Consider the following 19,597-nt stretch of genomic DNA (forward strand, 5'->3'; position numbering starts at 1 on the left):
GGGGATATTCTTGATGGCGGCTGTAGCAAAGGATGCCTGTTAATAGGGCGGTAGAAAAAGGAATGAAGGAGGCATAGGCGTGATACGATGCGACGTGATTGGAGACTTGGGAGGGAAAGGGCTCGTTTTAGTGCATTGTGTGTGCGTGCCGTCTGATTTTTCCACGCAGCCCCCGAATATTTCCGACACGCGATGCCGATCGACAACTACGTTAAAGAACCCCAGGTGGTCGAAATTTCCGGAGCCCTCCACTACGGCGTCTCTCATAGCCTTAGTCGCTTTGGGACGTTAAACCCCACAAACCAAACCAAATCTACAGCTACAACTTCTCCTACTACGACGCTGACGGCTTTTCGACCGTAGTAGCTGTATACACTGCCGCGTAAAATGCCTAATATATTGTTGCGACACAGCAAGGAGCTTTGCAGTAAAAGCTTGTATACAGTTCGAGCCGCATAGCCTAAATACCAGCAAGTTTCTGGCGTTGCCGAGCTTGGTCGCCCAAGCCCTTTACGCTCTGACTGGCCAGCAGTATTTTGTAGTTCTATTGTCTGTTGCCAATAAACATTACATAATAATAATAACAATAACAAAAAACGGCCACAAGCACGCGGCAGCTTACTATTGATCAATATATTTAACTTGAAAGTCTCCCAAAAACATTGAACGCGTCATCTCTTCTCTAAAACGTGGTCTCTGGAATCCATTTCACTTTCATCCTTCTCAAAAATGTTTCACAAATTTTTTTCCGTGTAAAATGCAGTGGCTACTGAAAGATGCTAGACGGACTCAGAGCACAACAAGAGCTCCCACCTTTGTTGCGTGCAAATATTTCTTAATCTGTGAATCTTTCCATTTTTCTCTGCCATATCCCTCCTCCTTCTTCCGCGTCCGAATTGGTCTCGTTTTCACACCCCGCAAGTTGTCTTTGTGCAAATTCAACAATTATTAGAGTCGTCGAATGCAACTTAAAGAGCTAGATCAATTTTCTCTTGCGTGTTCTCTTCTTTGAAATGATGCCTTGGATCACCTCGTGATATTCGCCTGCGAGCGGTAAATAATTTATAATCGGATTTCTTTTTGACGCTCTATCGTTTTAATCCACCAAACGACAGGTGCTACGTGTAGTTAACCTTCTTGTCACACGAGGCAACGCTGATAGGCAGTTTTAGCTCAAATTAAATACAACACTTAAACCAGCCTGCTTCAAGAGCTGGATTGACAGCAAACGACGTATCAGTACATATATTGCCGTTTCCTTCGTGCCTCACGTGACCGGAAAGTCAACTTCCCCCTACAGCCATCGTTCGGTTGATGAAATCTAAAGAGCATGAAAGTTTGGTTTAGTTTGGTTTATGGGGGTTTAACGTCCCAAAGCAACTCAGGCTGTGACGGACGCCGTAGTGGAGGGCTCCGGAAATTTCGACCACCTGGGGTTCTTTAACGTGCACTGACATCGCACAGCACACGGGCCTCTAGAATTTTGCCTTCATCGAAATTCAGATGCCGTGGCCGGGATCGAACCCGCGTCTTTCGGGTCAGCAGCCGAGCGCCATAACCACTGAGCCACCGCCGTGGGGCAAAGAGCATGAAAGAATAAATTGAACAATCAATTATTTTGTTATCATAGGCGAATGCTACGCGGTGGTCCATGTATTCTAATGTGTACTGTGCGATGTCAGTGCACGTTAAAGAACCCCAGGTGGTCGAATTTTCCGGAGCCCTTCACTACGGCGTATCTCATAGTCTGAGTCGCTTTGGGACGCTAAACCCCAATATACCAATAAACCAAACCTAAGTGGACATATTAAGGCGAAAGCCTGTAATGCCTCATACTGTTGTGACCAAGGAATGTTAGCAAGTGTGTCCGCATTTCGGCGTCACTACTTAAAAACAAAGTGTGTCGAGGCTGGGAATCGAACCAGGGCTTTTGGCATTTGAAGTGGAGATGCTACCACTCCGCCACGAAGGCTCAGGGTTTGAGCATGAATAAAGGCTCATCTAGTGACGGTATGTGTTTCATAAATAAAATGAAAGAAATAAAAATAAGAAAAGAAGCAGAAATAAAAATAAAATAAAAAATAGAATACAAAAATAAAAACACACAGTGCACCAGGAAACGCTTTCGCCTTTCAGCACTTTAGAGAGCCAAAGTGCCCCCTGAAATCTTTCCCTTATCACTTCAAGCACCTCGCTACCAACCGTACATTGCTGTTCCTTTGCAAGGCTCTTGAACATTATTTTAGGTGTCTTTAGTCATTTAAACCCACAACTAGATACTATATAATAGAAAAGTTAAACAGCGAACTAGATACCTAGTTAGCTCGAAACAAGAAGCTAATCACAAGAAAAAATTAAGGCCTAGAATTTTGATACCTGGCTTACTTAATAAAGTCAGACAAAACGCTGGTTTCGTTTACGGTTGTGACTGGCCACCAGAGCAATACTGGACGCCGCGGACTTTAAACCCCCTAATTGATAAGAAAACAGAAGAAAAACAACCACCGGCAGAATGTGGTTATTTTTTTTCTGCTTTCTTACCAATTATCCTTAAGCCGTCAAATAATTACACTATTACGCCGTTTTCCACTGCTAAACTTTTAGCAACACATGCGACTTTTGGTGTTTGCTATATAGTGGAGGGCTCTGGGTTCTTTAATGTGCGCTGACATCGCAAAGTATACGGGCCTCTTGCATTTCTCCGCCATAGAAATGCGACCGTCGCAGCCCGGATCGAACCCCCGTCTTTCGGGTCAGCAGCCGAGCACCACAACCACTGAGCCACCGCCGCGGCCCAGACTCCGGCAGCATACTCTAAGATGGAACGAGCATTAGTAAGGTATCGTTTTTTAATGTCACGAGGAGCAGTCCTGAAAATTCGCTTGATAAAATTAAAAACTTGTCTATCCTTAATAGTTACTTATTGTACATGTTTATTCACCCGCCGTGGTGGCTCAGGGGTTACGGTGCACGGCTGCTGACCTGGAAGACGTGGGTTCGATCCCGGCCGCGGCGGCCGAATTTCGATGACGGCGAAATTCTAGAGGCCCGTGTACTGTGCGGTGCCAGTGCACGTTAGTAAACCCCAGGTGGTCGAAATTTCCGGAGCCCTTCACTACGGCATCTCTCATAGCCTGAGTTGCTTTGGGACGTTAACCCCAATATACCAATGCCAATACATGTTTATTCCATGTGAGGTTTGAAATGAAATTAATGCCCAGGTTACTTAACGCTACCAACCTCATCTAAGTGATGCATTGCCTCCACGTTTGTGCGCTTTCTGCTGAACTGGGTATAATTGCATTTTGAAAAATTTAGTTTCATTTTTCATTTGTGGCACCATGGCGCGGTACGATTAATATCTGCTTTGCAGCTCAGCAGCGTCTGCCTGTGTAGATATATTCCTGTATATGGCACATTCACCAGCGTACAACCTGACGTGTGAGGTGACGTTAGTATTTGTCATACATGCAAACTATAAAGAGTAGTGGCCCTAAAACTGAGCCTTGAAGTGCACCAGACGTTACAGATGAAACGTTAGATTCATAACCGTTGATTAAAACTTTCTGGGAGCGACCGGTTAAATATTGTTCTATCCATTTGAGAATTGAGGGAAGCAAACCAAGGTCTGAAAGTTTGCGGTATCGAAACCTTATTTAAAATCTAACAAGACACAGTCAAAACTTGCATACCGGAGTCAAATGAGAGAAATATGTCGATTCTAAAAATTGAGGGACGCAGGAAAAACCTTGTTATCCTTCAAGCGATGGACAACATTGGAATAGATGGTGTGTTCTTGGGCTTTGCAGCTCACACAGGTACGGGAAATCGGTTTGTAACTCGAAACAACCCGCACCGGCACAATTATCGCTCTTTTCCGTTCTAAGGGCAACTCACTAGATTCCAAAGACCTATTAAACATGAGAACGATGAACCCGGGCACGTTTGTCGCACAGGCCTTTAAAACAGAGCATAGAATAAAATCCGGGCCTGAGGCAGAGTTTGGCTTCAAGCCAGTGAGCACTTTGACCACTCCTTCATACGTTACGAAGACCTGAGACAAAGAAGGTCCGTGATAGTTCGGCGGATCTTTGTTTACTAAAGGCGTTGGAGCAGAAAAAACGGAATGAAAGTGACTATTGAGCCAGTCAGCTTTGTCAACATTGTAAGTAATGTAACCGAAGTCTCCTAGTACGGGCGGGATAGAACAGTGTCGGTAAGCATCCCCTCTTCAATACTGCAGACTGGGCGAGTTGGTTAACATACATCTTGAAAAATTTAGCGCGACACACAAGGACCGAAAGAGTAGACGACACGAGCGCTGACTAACAACTGGAAGTTTATTCGAAGTTTATTCTATCGAAGGTAGACAGGAATCTGGAAGCTGATTTGAAGGACGTCACAAGACGAATTTTCAGGTATGTAGACGACTACCTTGTCTTCATCAAAGGGGCCAGTAGCATCCGAACGACGCCTGATATTCTCAAGATCTTCAAGGATAGAGGTCAGGGCCTCAACTTCACTTTTGAAGTGCCAAGAGAGGGTTGTATCCGGTTTTTGGACCTGGAGTTGAAGTTAACCAATCAGCATGTTTGCTGGGTGTATGCTCCAAAGGCGGGGAAGCCCCTTCTAAACTTCCAGTCCCAGCATTCAAGACTTGTCAAGGACGGCATAGCCATGTCCGGTATGACCACAGCCCTGAGGCAGTCGTGTCCCCACCGACTTGAGGAAGGTTTTTTGAGGCAAGTGGCCAGACTACAAGAAGCTGGTTACCCTCAAAAGCATCTTGCCCGGCTTACGGAGCGACTATTGCTAAAACTGAAGCGCGAGGCTTTCCCCTCGGTTCAGGAACCAGCGGACCGGCCACGCCAGAAGGTTGCATGTATGCCATACATACACGGGCTGTCTCATCGACTACGGAAGATTGCAGCTAAGCATGATGTGCAGCTGGTCTTTTCAGCTGATAACAAGGTCGGGGGAGTGTGCGCGGCAGTTCGGAACAGGCTAGACAAGACACTGCCTCGAAAATCCCCGCGGGAGTGTACTGCCAGTCATGCCAGTGATTTCACCGCCTGCGAAAAGGGGGTTGTGTACAAGGTGCCATTGGCCTGCGGGAAGGTGTATTACGGCCAAACGGGCAGGTGCATCAATGTGCGGCTGCAGGAGCACAAGAATTCACTGGACTGCAGGAAACCGGTGTCTTCGAACCTTGTTTTGCACTGCCGTGAGTGCAAGGATCTCGGGACCAGCAAGTGCTCGCCGATCCTTGACAACACTACGATTGAGTACAAGAATGACAACGTGTTGTGTAGGGAAATTTACGAGGCATATAGTATCGCCAAGGCTCATAACACGTGCGTGGCCAAACCGTCCGTTACTATACGGGAAAAAGAGGTAGCTTATCTGGACAAGTGCTTTGCGTCTTGATAGCAGGAGCTGGCGGTGACTGTTGTGTTTAGTTTTCTTCTTTTGGTTTTTGACCAACGATTTTATCGCACTTTCTTCCTTTATAATTCTACGTGTTTTCGAATAAACTTCCAGTTGTTAGTCAGCGCTCGTGTCGTCTACTCTTTCGGTCCTTGTGTGTCGCGCTAAATTTTTCAAGATCCCCTCTTCCATGCGGATACTCCGGGCACTGAGTTTAGACCTTGAGCACACCTTTCGCAGGCTTCTTGCAGGTGCTGCCACAGGCGGACGTGTACCGGCACTGCATGTACCTGCTGGAGCTCCAGGAGAAGATCAAGAGGGACACGTCACGAAGGGTGCGAGTCAAACTTGTGCTTGCGGACACATGTGGTCAACGGCCTCCACGTTTAACGCGTTGTTTCGCTTGTGAATGCGAACACGTAGCACCTGTAGCGGTCGCTGCGCGAACCACCGGGTGAGGGCAAACGGAGAAATTAGCGTAGAGGAAGCCGCACTACAAGATGGCGCCCAGCACGCTCAACGGAGCCTCCATGGTGGTTGCGGAGCGAGAGAGTTCTATGCGTGCCTCTTACGAGGCCTCAATTCCGTTCATATTCGCAGTCCTTTTTCCCCTGTAAAGAAAGCGTGTCTACTTGACCAGCTTGCATAGCCTGCACGACCGCGGTCGCGTTAAGCCTAGCCGTGTGGTGGTTACGAGGCACCAACTACAGTGCCGGAACAGGGCAGCGGTGGTCGGACTCATTTTCGCGCCTGCCTGCCCTTCAAGCTTTTCCGCTACGATCAGCTTGTGGCTGAAGCGCTCCAATTCCACGACGTTGTTAACCAAAATCCGACTAAGGATGAGGTGATTGCGTTGTTAGCCTGTCTTATCCTCGAGTAATCTAATCGATCACGTCTGAACGGAAGCTATCTGACAGATCGCACGCGCGAAACAGACTGTGTACAAACAGATTTCTCAGTGTGCTAGGCTTACTCCCCTCATTCGCGGTGTGCTCCGATTTTCCAAGAGTGCGCTCTTTCAAGAACTCTCAGAATTAGGTCAGATTTAATGCGTACTAAAATACCTTCCTGGATTCCACGTCGTTGGCGTAGTCGGCGTAACACGCCACCTGCCACAGCGAAAGTGGAGGGATTGGCAGGTGTCTGCTGCTTGAAAGATGGCAGATAAGCATAATACTCTTTGCGTAAGAAAATGCGTGAAGAGCTTCCCTCAAATTTCGCATTACCGACTATCGTACTCGTCTGAGAATTTTTTCTTAAGCAGTTTATCTGCTAGAGGGAGGAACGTTTTCTTCGATCTACTGCTAATTCGCCTTATTACTCTTAGGGATTGCCGCTGAGTGTACAAATGTTGACAAGCTGTAGGTGACTCGACAATCTCATATTTTTCAGTTTGCACCGGAATGGAACAGTACCTAGCTGTGCTTTTGCATTTCGCGTCGGCCAGTGCGGCCTCCGCAGCCCGAAACAAGCTCGTGTCCAGTAGCAGAAGTGTGCCGTAGCGACAGTGGCTTCTGGCAGCACGTCGCAATCACGTCGGCGTATAGGCTAGCAAGTGGTACGAACTCCGGAGGTTACTGCACCCTCTAGTTGCTGTTCACGCCGTGGATCCAGGAGAAAAAGCCGGCTCATGCAGTATACCACGTTGCCACACAAGTGACGGACAGTCCGTTCATATCAGACTCTGAGGCAAGCGAACAGTACCAGGTCAAACTTGAGACGCGTCACACGTAGCTTGTTTCCGATAACAATGCTCTGTACTGTCCCCCATCTCTAGCAAAAACAATAGGAGCAAAAGGAGTACCTTCCGCCCGCCACGTAAGCCAAAAATGTCGACCTGCGGCTGCTATATTTACTGGGCATTTAGGAAAACCAGAATTGTATATTTTCTGTTTAGATTTAATAAAAAAAAATTGCTGAGGCTCAGCTTGGCTAAGCCTGGGAAATGCGAAGCATATTAGTGGCTAGGCTTGGTAATACATGGCTTTCCTTGGTTGAATACTTGGTCATTTTAATACAACCACTAGAAGCCTTCGTCGTGGGGGAAGACAACGGCATGGCTACAGCGGAACGCCGACTAACCCCGAGACGCGCATTGGGTGAGCGCCTGGATTGCCACGGAAGCCGCGTCTGCCTGCCCGGTGGAGCGAGCGTTTCACCTACACCGAGTGTGAACGCGCGTTCGAAATGCGCGGGAATGCGCGGGTGTGACGGCTAGGGGTCCCACGGCGACGGCGCGAGGTGGAGGCCGGCTTTCTCATCCGATGTCACGTGGTGTGACGTCACGGTGTCACGTGGCGTGACGGCTAGGGGTCCCACGGCGACGGCGCGAGGTGGAGGCCGGCTCTCTCATCCGATGTCACGTGGTGTGACGTCAAGGTGTCACGTGGTGTGACGTCACGGTGTCACGTGGGGGTCCCACGGCGACGGCGTGAGTGGTAGCTCTAGCAATATGCTTCGCATAAAAAGCATGTGAAATAGCTAATTGCTCTGGCTACTCGTGGCGTTCCAATGGTAGACCATCTCCTTTCGCTACGCACGCAACGCGTCCGCTCTGCTCAAAATGCTGGATTGACTGTGGCGAGTTTGCTATTTGCATTTTTGTCCCTTTCAAATTAACGGGAGACTGATGGAGAAATGCGAAACATTTGTTGGAACGTCTTTCTGCTGCGCATTCCAGCTGGGACGACCGATCGAGACGCAGTACGTGGTGATGGACTACGAGGGCTTCTCTGTGCGTCAGCTGTACTCCTGGCAAGGTGCGTGCTTTCCTGCATGTCAGCACAGCGGTGAAGCAGTCTACGTAGCTCGTATGTCATCGCAGCCACGATTATGGGAGGAGGTGGGGGTGGAGTGGGCACAGACTGGCTCTTTTGAAATGGCTGACATGGCTGGCGCTCATAACTTTCTCTGCGAAGTTTGGGATCTCGGCGCGCAAAAGCAAGTATCCATCATTTACTTTGCTTGGTGCTCAAGCCAAACCAGCCGATGTGACTTGAAGTCCTGTAGCACCTGCAATAGGCCTTAGCGATCTACGTTACACCGCCGAGATTTTATTGTTGCAAATGTGCTGGCTAGAAAGGGCATTTTTGTGACTGCGCTCTTTGAGGAGGAGTGGGACGGTAAGGGGGGGAGGAAATGGACATTGTCTCCCGGCCTGGTTCGTTAGTAGCAGTTGATGGTTAAGAAATTTTTCATACTCCGTGACCCCTGATTTTTTTTGCCTAAGGCTGTTCAGAGGAGATTTAGTGTGGAGCTGACCAACTTGACAATGCACAGTCTCTTCCCGCCGCCTAGTGCTAATCGTTTATCCCCTTGTGCGATTTCGCATTAGTGTGCCGCTCGAAATTTGTCTCTCCGGATAATGGACGTGTCGCACTGCGATGGCTCGCACTGAGGAAGGCGGGCCTCTGTGTGGATTAGGATAACCTGAATACCGACTGTGGGGCGAGTTGGCGCCTGCTTTTGACGCGATAGGCACGGAAGAAACGACACAGTAGCGGAGTGAGCGCTACCTGTATTGTGCCGTTTTCTGCGCTCTATTCAAGGGTTGTTCACAATCCGCCAAGACTGGCCAGCATTGCTGTGAGCTATTTTTTATTTCAGGAATAATTTGGAAAGAAAGTGAAAATAAGCCTTGTGGTCTTGCTGCCACAGCCACACACAAAATAATGTGGATAAACAAAACGACTGGAGTCGTGCTCCACATTTGGTGTGTATAACGTAAATTAACATAATATTTTTGAGCGCTTTTACCAGTGCTCCATTCTTTGGTTCAAGCGTCCTACTCCTCCTAGCGGGGAGGATGAAAAGGAACAAAAATTTGTTCGTTTGAAATAATTTTTTAGGCACGTTCCTTGTAGCTGGGCATAGTATTCTTTAAGTATTTTGTATGGAGGTGTCGCATCCTCACATTTGTATGGCTATACGGGTGTTTTTTTTTTAGAAGGTCCAAAATTTTCAAAAAAAGGTAAATTGCTTTAGATTTGTTTTAGCACTGGGGCTATACTGGAGGCTACGGCGGGCGCCAGGCAAGAGGAAAACTGCTTTAATTAGTTCGCTGATTAACTAAATATGTTAATTAACTTTTCTCATTTTTGTTTTAGGGGATATGTTGTATTCGCAGAATTGGAGATCGTCCTCTAAACAGTCCAACCGAGAAAAAACAATTTCAATTAAAAATTTTTCACGCACGTTACGAGGCGCGAAAATGTCACCCTGGTAGGCATCTTCACTGTAACGCAGCGGCGGGAGCGCCTCTGACGTAGTTCACTCCGCCCTGCGCTTTGTGTCACGCGTCCCGGACTGGCGGCCTGCGCTATCGCTGCTTATCTCGCTTCGCTCCGCGGCCTCACGGAATGCCGCGCTGGAACAAAAACGCATTGACACAAAGTGCAGGGCGGAGCGAGCGCTCACAGACGCTGTGTTACAGTGTGAAGCTGCCTACCAGGGTGACTTTTTCTCGGTTCGTTACGCGCGCAAAAAAATTTTTCATGAAAATCTTTTTTCTTGGCTGGACTGTTTGAAAGACGATCTCCAATTCTGCTAATACAACATATCCCCTAAAATAAAAATTATAAAAGTTAATTAACGTAATCAGTTAATCAGCGAACTAATTAAAGTAGTTTGCCTCTTACCTGGTGTCCGCCGTAGCCCTCAGTATAGCCCCAGAGTTAAAATAAATCTAAAGGAATTTACCTTTCTTTAAAAATTTTGCACCTTCTAAAAAAAAACACCCGGTGTATGCCCCTTGTAGAGGAACTTAAAATTGTATAATAAAAACTACCCTGTGCTCCCGCCTCTCCTCTAATGGAGGGTATACAAGAATGCCTGAAGCATACTGCTGCGCGATCGCGTGTGACTGTAGTGGGCGGCATGGCTGCGCCAGCTGGCAGCAAATTTCAAGCAGGCAATTAAATCGCACTTCTCTTTTCCAAGCAGCTACTGATGGAGAGCATCGTTTCCCATCTGTTCACAGTGCTCAACCTCTTGACGGACCTTCTTAAGATGTACGAGGCTAATTACCCGGAGTCCCTCGAAAAGGCGTTCGTCATCAACGGTGAGCCCACTCTTTTTGGGGAGCGTCACTATTAAAATTGCCTCGTGGTCGCGCGTGTGGCAGTGACAAGGGCAGAGTAATGACAACGCGCATGCATGAGGTTTAACATGTGATGCTCATTTTTTTCAGCAAACGAGACGTCCCTCATAGCCTGTGTTGCTTTGGAACGTTTATCCCCACAAGCCGATGTAAGTCTAGCGCCTTGCGTGTGTGGTACGAAAGCGTTAGTCCGGAGGTTGAGAACCTAGAAAAATTGTCTCTTGCCGATTTATGTCCTGAGGTTCAGAACCTACCAAAATCTGGTTTTGCCAACGTTTGTCCCGATGTTAAGAGCCTAGCAAAAAGAAATCACATCAATTGCTCCCGATCGCTCCAAACAGAAAATAATGAAAGTATTGCCAACATAAAAATCGGTTTTATGAAGTAATACACGCAAGGTTACAGATTAGGCGCGCGCACCTAACACAAAAATACTTGCTTTTAGGAGCAGAACCACCTGAATGTGAGCATTGTTGCGCCCCGCTTTCAATGAGTCTTTAACTGTCCATTTTATAAAACTCATCGCCGTGCTCATTTTGAAAAATTTTATAAGTACCACATGCCGTTCGAACCTTCACTTTTATTAGGAGATGACCCACATTATACCATTCGACAACGTTATGCAATATTTAAACATCATTGTAATTCCGCTCCGTATGTGAAGTTTGATTTTTTAATGCAAAAGCATTTCTAGGCTATGTCGGCGGGGTCGTGTCACCAAGACGTGTCCGGAAAACGTGTCCTCAGCAGTTGTGACGTTCTCAGAAGAGGTAGCATAACACGATCGAGTAGTTGTGATCGATAGAGGATGGTGTGGGGATGCTGCACAAAAAGAAATTACGGCGATAGGATGATTAGTTAATTCATTAGAGCCAAAAATGTCGAAAAAAACGCCGAAATAGCGCGGACGTCGATATAGTGAGTGGACAGGAAAACAGCCGTGGACGGCAACATAGTTGAAAAATAGGCAAAGGAGTGAAAATAAACTTTGACATGAATTGAAATGTATTTGATGAGTAATAATTAATCGAACAAAATTTTTCATTGCCATAGATTAATTAATTAATTATCAGCAAAAACCATTGGGCTTGACGGGAATATAATAAGTGGACGGGAAAGCAACTACGGCGTCAAATTTGAAAAACCAAAATGGTTGAGATAAAAGAACGTATAATCAGAGTAAATCAATCGATCTTGAATTAAAGCATAAGGTAATTAAGCTAATTCAGTAATAATTAACAAAGAAAAAGAAAATGATAGAGAGAGGCAAAAAGAGTCGACTAGTGCCGAGGAGGCGTCAATGCTTTCGCGTTCTCCCAGTGCGGATCGCCGCAGTGATCACTAATTTTTTTTCGGTCAGGGTAACTCGTAAAAAGGGCTCCCTGGCATCGACAAGAGAGCCCCGTAGGCAAGCACGGAGGGAGGAAATTCCTCGCCCTCTTGTCTGCAGCAAAACTCAGCTTTTAGCTTCCTTTTAAACCACGTATTCTGAATTAAAAATTTTAGTCCGTATTTATCTTATCGAGTTGAAAATATTTTAATGAAATTGTCCGGGCTCTTTCGATGAGTTCTTTTTGACTCGTTTCGTCCGAGCTGGTCAGAGCTGCCTCCCACCCCTCCTGCGTTGGCTGGTTATTGACAGTGACCGCCTGATTTCGTTGGCAGGCCCATACCATATGGTACAGGTCCGCTTTCTCCCCACAAAATTTGCATTGTGAGTCAAATGACTCCGGGTCTATTGCGTGTAGTCTTCGTGGGTTGTATATGTGTTGGTCTGTAGCTTACGGAGGTGTAGTTCCTCCCCTTTGTCTAGTGTCTTAGACGGCGGAGGGTAAACCCGACGGGATAGTCTTAAGTGCTGAAGTATGTCGGTGTAAGTCATTAGTGGGGTAGGAGGTTTCACAGCATCTGTGCTGGGTGCCTGGGAGATAAATGCTCGGGCTGAGGCATGTGCGCTCTTGTTCCCTGGGATGTCCTGGTGACCTGGTACCCATATTAAGTGTTTGTGTGTGGGTCGGTAGCCACGGGTGTAGCTGTCTTTCAGGATTCTAGCTGCTAGCGGTGCGATCTTGCCCCTGAGGTAATTGCGATGCGCTGTCTGTGAATCTGTAAAAATGTATTCCGAGCTAGTGTGGGTTGCAGCTAAAGCAATCGCCACTTCTTCCGCAGCCAGTATGTCCGGCTAGCCAGTACTAGTGCGTCCATTGTTTTATTTTGGTGCACTACCGCGACGGCCGTCCTTCCCTGCTCGGGACCCGCAGCATTGACATAGAACACGCCCTCGCGCCCGCCGTAGTGACTTTTCATAGCTTCGGCTCGTGCTTGTCGTCTTGACTGGCGAAAATCGGGGTGCATATTCCTAAGTAGTGGAGCTGCCTTGAATTGTCCTCTCCATGAGGCTGGAATGTTGTTTTTGGCGTCCAGCTGTAGGCGGCAATTATTGTTTAAATCATTGAGAACTTTTCGGCCAGTCCGAGTAGTGGAGAGCCGTACCACCTGCTCCGTGAGGTGTGCCTCTATCAGCTCGCCTGTCGTGTTGTGAACGCCCAGTCGTAAGAGCAGGCCCGTCGATGTCGCAAGAGGGAGGCCCAGGGCCTTCTTGTAGGCTGTTCTGATTATGACGCCGAGCTTCTTGATGTCACGCTTCTTGAGGCGGCGAAGGTAGGTTGCTGCGTAGACGATGCGGCTTACGACGAAAGCCTGCACCAGTCGCAGAGTATCTTCTCGCATCCCTGATTTCAGCGTCGTTATCCTGGCGATCATCCTGGCGACTTGCTCGCTCACGAGCCGGAGTTTCTGGAGGGCAAGAAGGTTGTTGTCGTCGTTATTTATGTACCGACCCAGTATCTTGAGGGTCTGAGCTTCCTTGATGGGCGAGTTGTCAACGTGGATGTTGATGGTGTCATGATTCTTGCGTTGACGGAAGACTAGGAGTTCAAATTTTTCCGGTGAGCACGTTAGACCACACGCCCGTGTATAATTTTGAACTGTTGTCGCCACTGTTTGTAGTTGTTCTTCAATCATTCCCGTACTTCCCGTGGCTGTCCAGGTGGTTATATCATCAGCGTAAAGGGGATGGCGTATGCCATGTACCTAATTGAGAAGGTGTGGTAGATTTAGGAGTGTACTGTTGAAGAGAAGTGGGGATAGTACTGTCCCTTGCGGAGTGCCTCTCGTGCCCATCTTCACTTGCGGGTTTGTTCTGTACCGGTGCTGATGTTGGCGGTTCTGTCCGTAAAAAAATCGCAGGTGTACGAGCAGACTCGCTGGCCACAGTTCGTGCTGTGGAGGTTGTTGAGGATCGTGGAGTTATTGACGTTGTCAAACGCTCCCTTGAGGTCGAGGGTTAGAAGCGCTCGGTTACTGTTTCTGCGTGAGGGATCAATGACTTCGCATTTCAGTTGTAGAAGCACATCATGGATGGACAACGGTGCCCTGAATCCAAACATCGTGTGTGGCAGTAGCTCGTTGTCCTCAAGATAGTTGGAGAGACGCGCGTGGACTGCATTTTCCATGAGTCTGCCTGCGAATGACGTGAGGGATATGGGGCGCATGTATTCGATGCTGATTTTCTTGCCGAGTTTGGCGATAAAGTGTACATTGGCTATTTTCCATACTTGTGGAATGGTGCCGGTACGCTAGCATTTGATAATGTAATCCGTGAGTTGCTTCAGAGCCTCTGTGCCGAGTTTGGCCAGAAGTCCGTGCAGATCACGGTGGTGCAGATATAGCGACGCGTGAGTTCATCCACGAGTTCGTGATCCGTGCCTTGAAAGCTGTGTAGGGCTCGATGCAAATTTCTGTGTTGTTCGCTCTTCGCTTTCGAAGGGTCAATTAGGCATCGCAGAAGGTTCCACGTAGCTTTGGTGTCTAGGCGGCCTTCGAGGGATTCACACTTTGTTAGCCAATTGGGGTGAGCGAGGTCCCATGGGTATTGGTCCACTTGTGTAGTAAGCTTGGCTATTCGAATTCTGAGTTTCCGATTTGGCGCCAGTTCTGACGAAGTGCCATGCGACGCAAACCTGTTGTGCAGTGCCGAGCTTCTTCCCCGTCCTATGGAAGATTGTGCGGCCGCTGCTGACCCAGAGAACAGTGGACAAGGTCGCCATCTACGGCAAAGGTACGGCCGCGCTGTTCCCTCAAAAGTCACCGCATGCCTCTGTCTTTAAAACATGGATTTTTTTTGAAGTCGAAGTGTTTCGTTACCACGGCGCAGAAGGCTGGAAGTCCGCTCTGGCCGACCACATGGACCTGTCCAAGCTGCCAGCCCACTGGGGCGGCACCCTGACGGGGCCGGACGGTGACCCTCGCTGCCCGCACCTGGTGTGCCCCGGCGGAGAGGTGCCGGACGAGTACCGCGACAACTTGGCCTCCAAGCGGCTCTGGGGCCGCGACGGCGTGCAGCACTTCAGCATCGAGCGTCGGGGTCGTTTCGAAATGCCCATTGCTGTGGACCAGCCGGGCTCGCGGATCCGCTGGACCTTCCAGACGGCCAAGGGCGACCTGGGCTTCGGGCTGCGCTTCCAGGAAGAACAGCTGCTCGAGGTTCACCGCGTGCCTTCCTGCAGCCTCGTGCCCGAGCACGGCTCCCACGTCTGCACCCGGCCTGGAACCTGTGAGTGCGCTCGCCTCGGAGGAGAGGTCGCATCCGCAGCTACTCCAAATTAGCCACGATTCGTTTCGAGGGTACTCGCTATGCAAACTTTTCGCATATTGCTTTTCATCCTCGTGTAAGAATAAGAGCGAGATGATATTTGGGTGCTTTTACGGTCTCATTCTGTTCTATTTTGCGTGTTGATGCTCCTTTTCTGTCGCCGTCTCTGTATTTTCTTTCCTACTCTACGGCAAAGCATTCCCAACTGTGGCTTTTTTTTTTGCCGCACGAGCTCGTCGTTTTCGTAGCTTCACGGCTCTTTCTGTCCACAGCCGGTAAATTTTAAGACTTAACGGCTAATAAGCGTCTTAATCCAGCTCACTAGTTCAGTGTAGTTTGGTTCATGGGTTCAACATCCCAAAGCGACTCGGGTCATGAGGGACGCCGTAGTGAAGGGCTACGGATAATTTCAACTACCTGGAGTTCTTTAACGTATTGAAATATACCTGCGCTTAAAAGACACGGACTGAAAGAAAGAGACACACACACAAAGCGCTTTGTGTGTGTGTCTCTTTCTTTCAGTCCGTGTCTTTTAAGCGCAGGTATATTTCAATATGGTAAACCAACTCGCCCAAGAAACCACTCTGCTAAGCTTCTTTAACGTACACTGACACCGCACACTACAAAGGCCTCTAGCATTTCGCCTCTGCCGAAATGCGACCGCCGCGGCCGGGATCGAACCCGTGTCTTTCAGGTCAGCAGCAGGGCACCATAAGCGCTAAGCCACCACGTCGGCCCAGCTCACTAGCGGATTCCATCATGCCGCATAATGAGTGGTGGTGGTGGCGGTAAAAACATTTATTTACCGTTAGCCATCCATGATGTCCTCAGCCCAGGATAGCTGACGGCGCACCCGCTTGATCAGCTGTTGCTGGTCACCCGGGTCCGGACACGGTAGCCTCCCAGGAGGAGAATGAAGAGTGTAAGATGAGAGTTTGGTTTCCTGGTGGGTTCGGGCACTCCCAGACAGAGTGATAGTGTTGGGCTTGGGTTGTTGCACTGCGGACAGCATTCGAGGCATTGCGTAGAAAAGTCACTTGTGAACAAATGTTAGGCTACGGGAAAGTCGGGAGTCTGTGCCAGCTGTGGCGTCGGCCCTATTGAGGGTTTTGTGGGATTGTCGACGCGTTCTTACTCACTCGGTTATGTTCGTGTAAGTGAGCGGCCCTGAGTTTGGAGGCCCCGCAGGGTGGTCTTGTCGCCTCATCGTTTTCCTTGCCTGCAGTCCGGGGGCCTCTTCCTTCACTCGTGCCCGGCGGGTCAGATCTTGTGGAGCGCGTGTGCGCACTCATTGCCAGGCAGAGACTCGTGGCCCGGGGTCCATACAAATGGGAATAAGTGGGAGGTTTCTAGCGTGGCAATGCTGTAGAATGCGTCTTACCTAGAGATGTGAGGACCGGAAAAAAGCGCAGAAATTTTGGCAAAAAAGACCTTTTTTTTTCTCAGGGGTCATAAAAGCGAAAAAAAAAAGCGTCGAAAATTTCCACATGAAATTTCAGAGTTTTAGGAGTTCTTGATTTTAGTTTTTGCTTCATTATTTGTTTTGTTTTAAGAGCAACTACACCCTACATCGACGAATTATTGGTAAGCGATCGCCATTGCAAGTGCCAGATACCGTTTTTGCAACGTTCGAGGTTGCGGGTTGAAGGCCCCGTCGCATGTATGCTCCAGGCTGAACGTAACTATAAATATTGATTATTTGAACTCAGGGCTGGAGCAGAACGGAATCGCTGAACACGTTTACGCGCGACGCGCACGGCGCAAAACAACAAAGGTTACTGCGCACGTAAGCGGTTTTCATCGAATACAAGCCTTCCTAGCCAACACAAATCTTGCTGTACAGGCTTCTTACGGGAAGGCTACGGGAACGCGTAGTGCCGCATGCAGCGACAGTCACTCCGAGTCCAACACGGACTGATTTTTGGTTGATTTTAATGTTGATTTCCTAGGTGTAATAGAACAAGAAGTTCGTTCCACAAATATGATATTTACATCTGCATATTCGTCTGAATACTCATCATTCGTTTTGGTGTTTCTACTATTAAGCATTTTTTTTAATCTGTTCTTGTAGTGTTTTGCATTTTCTCCAAAATTTGATATTTCTTGAAAAAAAAACTCGAAAAGAAACGTTTGTTTATTTTTTTCAAGATGTTCAAAATTTCCAGAAGCTTTGCATCATTAGTCTTTCCTGTGCGGATAGGATGCTTGATGCATGTGCCCGGCATGCTATATATACCAAAAACAATAAAGGACTCAACAAACTCCCTTGCGGTACACCCGAGGTGACCTCGACTGGAGGGTAACAAAATCCGTCAGTCTCCACATAACTGTGTCCTGTGCCATAAGTAAGCAGCAGTCCATTTTATGAGTGGTGCACGTACTCAAACTGTTTCAGTAGTAGTTTATTGTGTGGAACCTCGCCGAATGATACTGCACTAAAAGCGTGAACAGCTGTGGTTAATTGCATGACGGTTGAAAATTCCTTTCTGAAACCATGTTGGCATGGACTGAGAGCTGAATTTGTATTTAGAATCTGCATTATATTATTTGCGACAATGTGTTCAACGAGCTTACAGGAAGAACAAGTTGGCGAGATAGGGTGGTAGTTCCCCACCGAAAAGCGGTCTCCGTTCTGTGAACAGGCACAACTCAGGCTGTGAGCCAATCAAGGGTTAATGAATCTAGCAGCAGCGATCTACACGTTCCGAGCGTTCTTGGAAACTTAGAATTATTGCCTTGTGCGGCCGATTTCCCTAACTTAAATCAGAATAACGTCGGGCTCCCGCCTTTCTTTTTTTAATTCCCCACAAACGGTGGGAGGAGTCGGCCAACCTTTCACCTAGTCCCGTGGCGGCTTGCCGCTCTGCCATCGGCTCAGCGATACGTTGTGATCGGCGAAAGCAAAGAGTCCACGCGTATTTTTATTTCCGTGGGTCTAATTTGCAGCTATGTAGTCCCTGACTAGACATATTTATTCACGGAAACCTAAAAGAAACAAAATTAAAGTTAAAGCAAAGTCGCCACGCGACTGCCTGAGAGACACTCCATGCGTTGGTCGACTCCTCCCACCGTATGCGGGGAATTCAAAAAAAAAAAAAAAGGCGGGAGCCGGAAGTTAATCCGACTTAAATTAGGGAAATCGGCCGCACAGGGCAATAAATAACTTTCTAGGAATGCTGGGAAATAAAGTTTCTAGGAATGCTGGGAACGTGTAGATCGAGTTTCCGCGGCAACAAGACGAGTTCAAATTCCTCTTCAGTGCACCTTTAAGAAATGGGCTAGGGATTCTGCATGACGCCTTAAGAAAGCATTAGGTATACCATCAGGACCAGTAGAACACTTCGGATAGAGGCAGCGATTTACGAAATAAGGTTCCGCTTAATTCTGTTCCAGTGAGTGTTGTCGTCGCAGCGACTGTCCGGCCATAAATGGACAGATTTTTGTTCACTGTGCCGTTAACAAAAAGCGCGCTTGCTTTTTACTGAGCGCGCACATTTCTGTCCTCGCAGACGTGCTGCAGTTCGACAACTCCTTTAGCTGGGTGAGCGGCAAGGACGTGGCGTACGAGGTCCAGGTTGTCCCACCTCCGCCACCAGCCAGCTGATGCGGCGGCCACCTCCTGGCTCGGCTGCCGACGCAGGTCGCCACAGAGAGGGCACAGTGACTGGTATCTCAGCAACTGAAGCTGCCCTGCAAAGGTGGCGTAGGAAATTTAGAATAGCCTCGTCGCTGTTGACAAAATCAGAAAATAAAGTTACGAAGATGTACACGGCTTCTGGGTGGAGCACTGTTCATTCCTGAAAAATAAAAAAAATTACTCTTCTGGAGCGCCGAATAGAGCAGCGCTTTCTAGCTGCCTGTCCTCCCCTCTGCATGGCGCAGCGGACGAGGGATCAGAATTTCGGGGGATAGTGCCAGGGCATGAGGAGAAGTTAAAACTGCTCTGCATTTGAATATATCCGCAATGAGTGCAGGGCAGATTGGCCAACTTGCGGTGTATGCGACATTTAAAGCCCGAATGAGGTTTAATGTGCTTGTCAGAATTCTTATCAGGATGTCAGCATACCTTATTGGAAGATGCTCGTCCATCGAAGTGTGAGGCCAGTGTGTGACCTTACAATTGGATGGGAAACTTGGTAAGACGTCCTTGTCTTGTCTGCGCTGTGTTGTCACGAGGGAACACTCCGCCTTAAGGGTATGACGAGATAGCGTGATGGGCTAATTCCCATATATACAGTTCATTTCCTGATTTGCATCCATACATCCCTGCGATCCCTCATACCCCTCCTGGCTCAGTGGTGCAGCGTTAAGCGATGCGATACCGTGGTTCGAGACGAAGAACGCACAGCACGCGAAAGTCTGGCGCTTCTTAGGAAAGTGTGAAAATGAGACCCGGCATCACATTGCAACGGTTGGGT

At 48.2% G+C, this 19,597-nt stretch overlaps 1 protein-coding gene across 1 annotated transcript in view; it reads left to right on the plus strand.

Moving 5' to 3' along the window:
• Nucleotides 1-18,952, plus strand: part of LOC149359243 (SEC14-like protein 2) — a 38,079-nt gene extending 19,127 nt beyond the window's left edge. Inside the window, exons 6-11 of the mRNA XM_089568995.1 lie at nucleotides 5,668-5,762; nucleotides 8,108-8,186; nucleotides 10,406-10,486; nucleotides 14,559-14,645; nucleotides 14,742-15,140; nucleotides 18,689-18,952. Coding sequence (XP_089425121.1) covers nucleotides 5,668-5,762; nucleotides 8,108-8,186; nucleotides 10,406-10,486; nucleotides 14,559-14,645; nucleotides 14,742-15,140; nucleotides 18,689-18,783 — 836 coding nt within the window. The 3' untranslated portion in view covers nucleotides 18,784-18,952. The remainder of the gene's footprint in view (nucleotides 1-5,667; nucleotides 5,763-8,107; nucleotides 8,187-10,405; nucleotides 10,487-14,558; nucleotides 14,646-14,741; nucleotides 15,141-18,688) is intronic.
• Nucleotides 18,953-19,597: the final 645 nt, after the last annotated feature.

The sequence above is a fragment of the Amblyomma mixtum genome, chromosome 2 (genome assembly GCF_055824585.1).
Source record: "Amblyomma mixtum isolate Tamu chromosome 2, ASM5582458v1, whole genome shotgun sequence".
NCBI classification, from domain to species: domain Eukaryota; kingdom Metazoa; phylum Arthropoda; class Arachnida; order Ixodida; family Ixodidae; genus Amblyomma; species Amblyomma mixtum.